The sequence below is a fragment of the Anopheles bellator genome, chromosome 2, assembly GCF_943735745.2.
Source record: "Anopheles bellator chromosome 2, idAnoBellAS_SP24_06.2, whole genome shotgun sequence".
Classification (NCBI taxonomy): Eukaryota; Metazoa; Arthropoda; class Insecta; order Diptera; family Culicidae; genus Anopheles; species Anopheles bellator.
This window is the reverse complement of record NC_071286.1, coordinates 61,684,513-61,695,155: the sequence shown is the minus strand read 5'-3', so window position 1 is coordinate 61,695,155 and position 10,643 is coordinate 61,684,513. Positions and strand designations below refer to the sequence as shown.

The window sequence follows — 10,643 nt, the reverse complement described above, 5'->3', positions numbered from 1 at the left end:
TTGTCTCCGAGTGGCAGCCGTTAGTGGATCTGTTTTTGGTGATACATAGCCTCCGCGTAGGAGGTTGTTCCGCAAAGCGTCGTAAACGGCATCATGCCCCAAACTAACAATAGTCCCGGCAACTAGGTCAACGGCAAGCTTCTTGTTGATTAGGATTACGTGCCGCGTATGTGCGCGAGTTTACGCAGCAGGTAAACAAAACACACGGTCACGGACAGACAGAGCGTCAGCCACAGCATGTCGACGAAAACGACAACCACCACTGTGGTAGCCGGTCGGAACAGTGGGTCAGTTGTGTCGGGAGAATTCGATGTGGCCGCCTTTGAGCAGAAACTACGGGATCTGAAGGATACACAGGAGAGCATCCAGCACCTGTCGGCCTGGTGTTTACAGCGGCGAGCGCATCACAAAAAGATTGTCACCAGTTGGTTGAACGTGCTAAAGCAGGGTGAGTACACTTTCGACCAATGCGGACAATACGTATCTCCCTCGGCTTCCTTTTCCTGCCTTTCATTTGGCTTGCCGTTTTGTTCGCAGGCTTAAAGAACATGACTAAATACTTCAAAGAGCCTTTGAAACATTTCAAAAACGTGTGAACGCATGATTTAAGATCATAGTATTCGTATTCGTATTTGTTGTAATTGTAAACTTTTAATTAATAGAAGACCGTTTTGATTAACCAGAGAGTTTTCCAACCACTGCTGTGTAACATCTAGTCGTTAACTAAGCAGGCTTAGAAAAGACACCAAAAGCGCTTGGAATTTTTTGTTCTTATGTGTAATAGTTGGTCTTTCAATAAAGTTTATCTCTTTACCATCGTTGTAGTGAAAATAGAGAGCCGGCTTACGTTATTCTACCTGGCGAACGACGTGATTCAGTATAGCAAGCGTAAAAACTACGAGTTTGTTGATAGCTGGGGAACGTACCTCCAAAAGGCCACCACACTGGTGCGCGACGAAAAAGTGAAGCACAAGATACTGCGAATCTTTAAGATCTGGGAACAGCGAGAAGTGTACAACGAGGAGTTTTTGACCGATCTGAACGGTCTCCTCAGTGTGACTACTCCTTCAGCTAAAAAACAACAACAGCAGCAGCAGCAACAGCAACAACAACAGCAACAACAGTCCAAACATCAACACGATTCTACGCAGCATCATCACCATCATCATCACCACCACCATCATCACCACCAATCGTCATCGTCGGGAGCGACTGGCGCAACGCTCGCGACTGGCCCGACGAAGCTGGCCGAAACGAAATCAGCCACTGCTAACGTGCAGTTGGACGCGGACGACTACCAGGCGTCCGTGTTGGTGGGAAATGTGCGCGATTGCGTAAAATATGAAGGCGAAACCGACCAGACGTTCAAGAGCCTGAATAAGAAACCGTTGGTCGAGGTGGACGTGGTGATGGGATCGATTAAGGGCAAGGATCGCAAGAAGGTGGAAGAGGTTGAGCAGGAGATCGAGGATCAGCTAGCGCAGTACAAGCACTTCGTTGAGAACTTGAAGACGGAGCTGCAGTCACGCCGAGTCCTGTTGACCGTGCTAGAGCAAGCAGAGTCCTTCTATAGCAATCAGCGGAACGAAGTGAAGGTCGTAGTAAACGTAAGTCAACCTTAATTCATTCACGGTCCATTGTATTCTTTCGACGAATCTTACCTCCCCTACTGCGTGATGTTGTTACAGGCCTATCGCAATTTTGGCAACCGGCTAAAGAGCATGAAAAAGAAGTTGGACGAACTAACAACCAGCCTGCCGAGTCCGATTCCGTCACCCGACATTAACGCTCCCTCACCCGGGCCTTCCGATCTCGACATCATTCTGCCGGATGAGCAAGGTTACTTTCAGATGCATCATCAGCGGCGCAGCTACATGGACGGAGGCAGCTTACCGTTCGATATTAACGACTTTAACCGAAGCGATTCGCCCTCAGTGATGCACAGTGGTAAGTTGTTCGCCATCGTTAGACACTTTCGCCATCACTAGTCCCGTTTTAGACTTCATTCTCGGTTGGTACCTTGTGATGGAAAAGTAGTTAACTTAGAGCACGAGTTCAAAAATTAGCGAGAACACAGATCGAGCCAAGTAGTATTACACCTCATTGTCGTCATCGCCACGTGTTTCGTAGCGATATATGCGTGGAACGTCAGTTTCCTTGGTCAAGCACATGGCTGATGATGTTGTTCTTTCGTTTCTGTATTTTCCCTTTCGAATTGCGGCTTGCCTTGCGCGTGCGGTGGTGAACAGTTCAACCAATTCAAGTGATAAATTCGCGTAAGGAAGAATCGGAAGGGGTAAACGAATTCCTGAAGTCTTTTTTCCCCGATCCATCAGGTTATCATGCGCCCTCTAGCGTACCACCGAGCGGTATACCGGGTGGTGGAGGTGGCGGTACTGTTGGTGGGGGAAATACTGTTCAGGGCGTCGGTGGTATCGTTGCGCCACCACAGCCCCCACCAGGTATCGTACCGCATCCGGTGGGACCGTACGGGTCGGCCGGTAATCCGTGGGCAACGTCGACACCGCACGGTCCCGGCGGCCGATCGGGTAACGGCAATTACCGCCAACCGTACAACCCGGGAGTCTTGTCCGATTACGGCTCTCCGCAACCCGGTGTCGGACGGCAATCGTCGGCCACTGCCCCATTGTTGCCTCCCCCGATGCCCCCCATTAATCTTGATGCATCCGATGAGTACAACTCGACTTGGGACATGCAAATGTCATGGGACGGAACGCATGTAAGTATACTGGGAGAGCATTATTTTTCGGGCTCTTTTGGACTGGTTCCGAAGAAGAAGCGCAAGAAATGCGTGAAATGGTATTTTTATTTTAATAACGTTGCAAATTATTTTTTAGGATTCTTCCGGCTTTCAAAGTCTAGAGGCTCCCGTGTCTCCGTCTCATTATGATCGTGGCAGTGTCGACAGAGGGTTGCAAGATGTTGACCATCGCCAGCTTCCCAACAGTCTCGGTGTGCCCCCCTTTCTGAAGGATAAAGGTCGCCTTGCCGATGTTGATCACCGCAATCTGATCTCGCTTACTGGATCGCCTGGAGGGCCGCTACCGAAAGGGAGGAATGCGAGCAATATGGACATAGATGAGCATGACAACTCGGCTAACCTGTCGGCAAGAAGTCAAGGGTCTGGTCAAAATCGAAGATCCGTTCCGCAGCCCGTACCTGCTCCCCTCGGGGATACGGTTGATAGCCGGAACACACTTTGGATGGGATGTCAAGACAGTACTTTTCCGACAGCATCGAACGATGTAGACCTGAGGCTACCCTCTTCGTCCGCGTTAACGATCGTCCCGACAACGACAACAACGACACCCTCCATTGCCCCAAAAGAGCCTGAGGGGGAAGAATCGAAAGATCTCGATATGCGAATACAGTCGCTGGAGAAAGCAATTGCGGCGCAGATTGCTAACAGCGGCAACAACAGTACCGTACGGCTGGGTGGGGCCGAGACCGGTCATGAAGATGACGGGACTGATAATAGTGTACAGTCGGGGGACGATGCGAACGGAAACACTGCTCTCGATGGCGATGAAGAGGGCGATCTAAGCTTACCGACACTTCAAACGCCGGTTTCGCTACTAGAGATCGATGACTTTTTGGTAAGTTGGAACTATGAGGTTTTACGTCGTTCCGCCGTCAATATGAATTAACAGCAACAATTTTTTTTAAATCATTAAAACAATTAAAAGCAAAACTTTGAGCGAGAAAGGTTTGACCTGACGAAACCGCCAGCCCTGCTGATGAGCAACCAAACGGAAACGTCACAATCACCGCCACCTACCTCAGGTAAATCATCATCGTGATGACGTTTTAGTATTCAACAAAATTCAAGTATGATTCGCTTCACTAGTAGCATACGCGCAACTTTTGACTATCGTCAATATGGATCGAAATTTCATGCATCTTGTGGCGCTTGCACCATACTGAATCCTCGGTAAAACAGGAGTATATGCTTCTTTATGTTTCGCCATGTTCTGCAGAAAAATCTGGCACCGGAGATGAAAGCAGGAAGAACCCTACCGACAACACAGAAAGTGTTGATATGGACCTATCGGATGAAGATGGCTGTGGGCCGACGCCCGATGACCAAGCAACGCACGAGGCGCCTTCGTCTGGTAAGTGTTGAATGTAATTGATTTGTATTTGGTTTCTGCCCAGTGACCGCGATGGGCCAAGTTGGTATGCTGGACAGGACGACAAAACGCTTCGGGACATTCGAAGAGTTATTTTTTTCCGAACACATTTTCGTGCACTATTTACATTTTTTTACAGCCCAACCAAGTGTAGACGAGGACAGCACCGAAACTACATCACAGGATGGGACGATGGGAGGTGTACGGGATGATGCAGTCGGAGCAGGATCTTCGAGTCAGCATGGTGGATCACCGATGCAAATGCTGGGGGGAACTACGGTGCCCGCAGCGTTGGCGAACAATGGTACCGCTTGCGGGAGCGGTAACAGTACTCCAACGCAACCGATCCATCAGCAACGGCCACCGCTCTTACCGGATCCACCGTTTGCGCCAACTGGACCGCATCCGAAGTGGGATCTTCCTCCGCCCAGTTTGATGAGCCTTACCGGGCTTGGTGGTTTCAGCAGCGTACCACCGCCGCCGCCCCCTGGACTGATCGGTAACATTAATCAACCGCCTCCCTCCACTATGCCTCAGATCTGGGCCGACCAGCCACCCCCGATTTCGGGTGATGCTCCGGGACTGTTCGGTTCTCCGAATCGACCTCCTCCGCCGCTTCCGTTTGGCGGTGGCCAAATGAAGGGCAACAATTATCGTGGTGGTGGAGGAGCTGTTGGCACACCACGTGGCCGCGGTGGCCTAGGTGGTCACAATCGCGGTGGCGGCCATTCGCCGTACTTTCGCGGTGGCGGCGTCGTCGGCGGAGCACTGCGGGGCAACCTTCACCAGGTCGGATTGATGATGGGTGGTGCAGTCAGTGGCCCCTTTGTCACGGCGACCGGGTCAGGAGGTGGCAATGGGAGTCCGATGATGCGCGGAGGCTACCGTGGTGGTAATAATAATAAATTTCGTGGCGGAGGCTCCAACAATCGATCCGGTTGGTAAAACAGAGATCTGTCTGGTAACGGATACGATTATAATTTACTGTAATTTGACTGTTGAGCCATATGCCAGGTGACGCGTTACATAGCACAGTGAAGCAGGGTTTGCAGGGTGTATGTGGGTGACGAAGTGGCAACAGCAACAAGTTCTGCGCGATCAGCTGCGATCCTTGTTCGTTGATAGTTACAGTTACAAGATGTGTAGCTACAAGATTAGTGGATGAGTGAAAAGGACCGGACTGACGTAACGGAAGCAAAAAGAGCATCTTGGTTGGTTTTCACGATAACGCTGCGTGTTCGTGGCTGATTAAAGAATGTAAATAATTAGATAATAAAAACGGGAGAATAGAAAGATGATATAGTCAAAGAAATACACAAGCAACGTACCCCTTTGCCGAATGAAATATATTGAACATACCGACCCCGTTTCTCATCCCTGCATAATGTAGAACGTATGTTTATTGGTTACGAAATAATAAACAGGAAATGTACTCTTGCGCCGTACGATGTGTACCGGAATACGATGGAAGTAACGTGAACCAGGACCTACGAGTTCGATAACAACTAGTGTTTAGGTTTAACAGCAGCTAATACGATTAATGTAGAAATTTATGATAATGTCGTTCACATTTTTGTTCTTAACGCGCCAATACACACATACACATACACACATAGGCGCGAACACACATACAAACCGGAAAAGAATCACTTCTTTAAGTATGGTTAGGTACCGTTCTGTGTTGGTATTTTATTCTTGCATCTATTTTCTGCATTGCGTTAATCTTTTGCCAATTGGCCATCATTCATGAGTATAACTTTGCGTGCTCTTTTATATTATACATATTGCCCACTCTTGAGTACAGCTTGAGTGCACTGTAGTCATGTGCTGCATATTTCCTTGTTCATGGTGTTGGGTACAGCACAGCCCGGAAAGTAAAACTGACCGACCACAATGCTCCAAGGCCGTGAGTCTGTTAGCAATAAGAAATAATCTGGACGAAGCAGGACACGTGACCAGAGAACAATCACAATAAACAAGAATGGCAGTGACGCTCCAAACTTTAAAAGCGCAAACCTTCCACAATGGTTTGGAAGTCCGGAGGTGGAATGGTTCTCTAGAATTATGTTAGGATCAGCAAAGCTTTCGGTTTTTTGCTTTACGTTAGTTAATAGATGTTTTGCTAATGATTGAAAGAATAGAAATAAACTCGACTGTGTTTAACTTTGGTGGATTCGAGGATATCGATGGGGTTTGATACCGTCGCTGGGGGAGATTTATCGTCAAACACTTTATTCTTTCTATGACATGGGGACGATGGTCGACGCGTGAAGCAGTGGACATCGATCATCCGGTCCGATTAGTAAGAAGTGACAGTTGTAAAACGAAAATATAGTTTCATTTTTTTATGTTTCTCCCCACACGAGTGCCGAGCTCCCATTGTCTTGTACAACCTTGATAGTGGAAAGCTAGTTTTATTTGGCCACATTTTAAGTCTGATTGCTTTCATTACTTACTTCAAATTTACTCCTCCAATCAGTCCAGTTTTTTATCCGTTTTTATGTGCAATTGCCGAACATCCATGAATATGATTTCCAATGTATCATTGTATCAAACAGCAATGAAGCAATCAAACGCCTTACAGTGATTGTAAATCGACAAACATAGCGATTAAAGAAATCATTCTTTTTCGGACGTGTTTACCATTTTATTTATTACTCTAAAGAAACAGTGTTCGGTTTTGCTACCCATCAGTTTTGTATCGATGGACTTGTGTCCGACGGCTTTTGGGCTCTTCGAAATCGACAGTTCAAGACACATGATGCTCACTGTATTTTGTGTAATTTTTGCATTTTTGTCTACACCTTTTTAGTTATACATACTAACATGTCGTTTTTGTATGTGTGTATTGGCATCATTGAATGCTTTTATTAATTCATTTTTTAAACACTTTTGCTATAACTAGCTATGGGCGATGCGTCCTATATTGTGCTTCGTTTGTTAAAGTATGTTTTCCGGAACTATTTTTCTACACTAATGGATAGAACGCTGTTAAATACACAATACGATTCCCATGGAATCTCCATTCTACATCAGGTATTGGTTTAGTAGTAAAAACCTACAACGTGTAAAGCATTACACATTTCTTCCAATTGTTCGATTGCTTTGGCCTTCGATCTCCTAGGATAGTTAGTCCCTAAGGATGGTATAAACTTCAACAACTCAACCCGGTCATTTCGTTCGGCAAAAGGGCGTTTGCATTGTGTGGGGCGTTTGAAAATACATTATTAACACACTGTACCTTCTAGAGTAACGTGAGCCATGTGTAGTCTTAAGCTAGGATCACGCGTTTACATAGTTAGATTTATTTGACACGAACGAAACAATGTACAAATGATTAGGTATAAGCAAACAATTGTCACTAAAGTGGCTCGAACGATGGGCAAGGATGTGGTTTGTTAGGGAAGGAAAAAAAAGTTGAGTCAGAAGACCATAGGGAACAGAGGTAAATCACACCGGTATGTAGTACGGTATCCGGAAGACCTCGATGAGGCAGGTAATGAGGCGAATAAAAGATATAACTAACATTCGTATATGGATGTGCTACCAGATAAGATCTGTTTTTTTAAATTCTGTTCCGAACGCTACGCGCGTAATATACAAAAGCGTTGGCTAATTTTAATACTATTATTTTGATGCCTCACAGCAAGATAAATTTGATTAAAATAGAAATTTCAAGCCATTGATGTTTCTTTCCGTTAGACATTACATCCGATAGTATTATATCCATAAATTATGTTACGGAAGCAATATCGGGGATTTGGTTAATTATAATTTAAAGTGATAATCCTATATCAATATATGCACTCGTATCAATGTCATACGGTGGTCTAAAATCCAAATACTCATCATATTACATCACGAAAGGATATCGTATAGGGTACAATGAACTACTGTCTCATAAATTCTCATTCCGTCCGTAACTATTTTTTTCTCAACTTCCTTTGGGATCCTAGAGAGCATAAGGCGGTCCGACGACCATCTTCGAACCATCTTCTTTGCCCTCTTGGTATCGTGCTGCGTAGGCGTTTTCGGGTGTCTTTACTGTCATATCGTAAATTTCATATTTCCTCCCCACTGGACCTGGAACCGTGCCGGATATCATAGTGAGAAGGTAGGATGGTGGCGCTGGAAGGTATAATTGGAAACATAATCCAGTGATTGACATGCTAATGATTGGTTCAAGGCCTCGGACGCTGCAACTTTGTGGTTGCGGCTGTATGACGTAGCGAAGGGATTTCGGCGATATTTCTCTTTCCGGCCGATAGCCCACTAACGGGCTTCACGAGAAACAACCCACCGTAACCGAATACCTCGGTCTGGTCCGGTTGCGCACGTTCGCCGTCAGACGACTTCAGTTTGGTCCTACTGGGGTCGCTCGGTTGATCTATCTTTCGGTGCACTGCATCCGGTTTGGCGAATGCTTTGAAGTTTAATGAGGGACAGCTCGTAAAGTAATTATTTAATAATAGTCGAAAAACCCTCCTATCCGGTTGCTATCGGATTGAACTCGGGAGGACCTGTAACCATATTGACGGCTAAGGACGACGCGTATCGCCCAATGGCTGTGGTGGAAGCATTCGGCCATGCCGTTGACAACTTTAACCTGAAACTCATTATCAAGTCGTGTGGCCGTGTGGTCATGCTGGTGCAAAATAGGTCACTCTCCTCCCGCAACGGTTCCCGATAGACAACGGGAAGTTAGTTATAACTTTCTCAGCAAAACAATGTTTTTTAACAACAAACTTGAACCGCTAGTTTTATTCCATTCTTGCTACCTTTTGTCTTAGTAACGTTAACGATGTTTTAACTGTTTGATATCTCAAGGATTGGGCCGTTTTTAATGTTTGGTCCAATAAGTGCGCTGAAACCACATGAGGTGAATCTCTCATGGTTATCTCTCATTGTTTATCGTGGTGGTTGCTTTATTCCTTATCTAGTGTGATCGATATTCTACATCAACCAATCAGTGGCTGTAAATAGGGACGTGCCACGGGGAACGGTCATTATCGATTGATTGATTGTCACAGTTTTTTACGCTTCATTTTGTGGCGTAAGTTATTGAAGGTTTTTATATAAATACTCTTTTTTTACATATTATAAAATATGGCCATTACAATATTTTGTCCCTTTCAACTTCGTACAGATCAATTAAACTTACAATAATTCGCCAACTCACAAAGGATCTTTGCTGGAACTTACAATATAGCTATCGTGGCACACCTTCCACCATTCTTTATTTGACACCTTTCTTGATCGGCAGCTAAAGCCTCATCGTTGCCTCAGTGGTATTTACCGAAGTGTTAGGGCTCAACAACGGTTCACGCTAGCCGGAACAAACAGAGTTTTGAGCGTCATCCAGACGACATTTCGCCCTTCCGTTCTGCGGTGAATTCGGTTGCAAGGTAGCCCAGCTTGTGACGGGTGTCAGCTACGATTTTGCCCAATGGGCAAAGTACTTTAAGCAACTTTGGCTACTTTGGAAGATACCATTTTGCTTTGCTCCTTTTTCATTCTTCGCCAAAGGATCTCGATGATTCTATTTTTCGTTCCAACTGCGTGCCGTTTCGTTGTGCAAGAGTATTATTTTTATTCGCCGCATAGAAGTGATACGCTGTTACGTTCGATTATGATAGCTGCCGGTGAAAGTGGTGCCTGAGGGTGGCAATGAGCAATTTCAGTCACTAATCGCTTCAGTCACCGTCCACTGACGCAGGAGAGACGCCGGAAACGCTCTTCGCAGGATCACGGGGCGGATCATCGGCAAACCAGCGGGACATCTGCTGTTTGCTGCACGGCTGGAGACGACCTCGCGTAGGAAAAACGACGAAGAAACAAAATGGTGAGAAATGACACTCAGCACGCGTCCCATGGCTGCCGGCGTTTTTGAGACAGTTTTCAATCGATTTCGAATAACAGTGTCAGTGGCGGTAGTAAAGTTTCTCATATCTTGATCCACACTTGCGCCCGTACGCCGTTGGACATGTCGGGCCCTTGCTTAAGGTGCAGTAACACATGGGGTGATGGGTGAACGTTTAACAAATATTTCACATTAATTGGTCTGCCGTATGTGCCTGCAACTTTTTTTATTAAGTTCCACAACATAAAACGGCAAGAAAACCAACTTTAGAGCGCGTGAATAGGTAGTTGATATGATTTGTTCAATATGTTGTTTTCGCTTAGTTAGTTATCTCACGATCAATTTCTACGTCCAGGGTTGTTTATTTTAGTCGCATATAAACTGTTCAAACTACTTCAAATCATGAGTGTAAATTCAACATCAGCGCCACTAATGGAGGCGCCTGGTAGTCTGTGTTTTAAATATGCACCCGTATTACGGCAATAGAGATAATAAAATAGTGGTGAAGCTATCTTACCGTAACGGAAGCTTAAGACCCTCCAATCACTCACTGCATAGAACGAATGGTAAATGAGGCGATTATCGCTCTAGGTGCTGCGTCGTTTTGAAGAGTGATTGTCGTTAGCGAGAAA

At 45.8% G+C, this 10,643-nt stretch overlaps 1 protein-coding gene across 1 annotated transcript; it reads left to right on the top strand.

Annotated features, from left to right (window-relative positions):
• Positions 1 to 237: 237 nt before the first annotated feature.
• Positions 238 to 6,161, top strand: LOC131209899 (uncharacterized). Its single transcript, XM_058203054.1, has 8 exons — positions 238 to 448; positions 826 to 1,607; positions 1,689 to 1,947; positions 2,250 to 2,740; positions 2,859 to 3,617; positions 3,708 to 3,804; positions 3,999 to 4,133; positions 4,291 to 6,161. Exons 1-8 carry the CDS (start codon positions 238 to 240, stop codon positions 5,094 to 5,096), a joined length of 3,540 nt encoding a protein of 1,179 aa, XP_058059037.1. The 3' UTR covers positions 5,097 to 6,161.
• Positions 6,162 to 10,643: the final 4,482 nt, after the last annotated feature.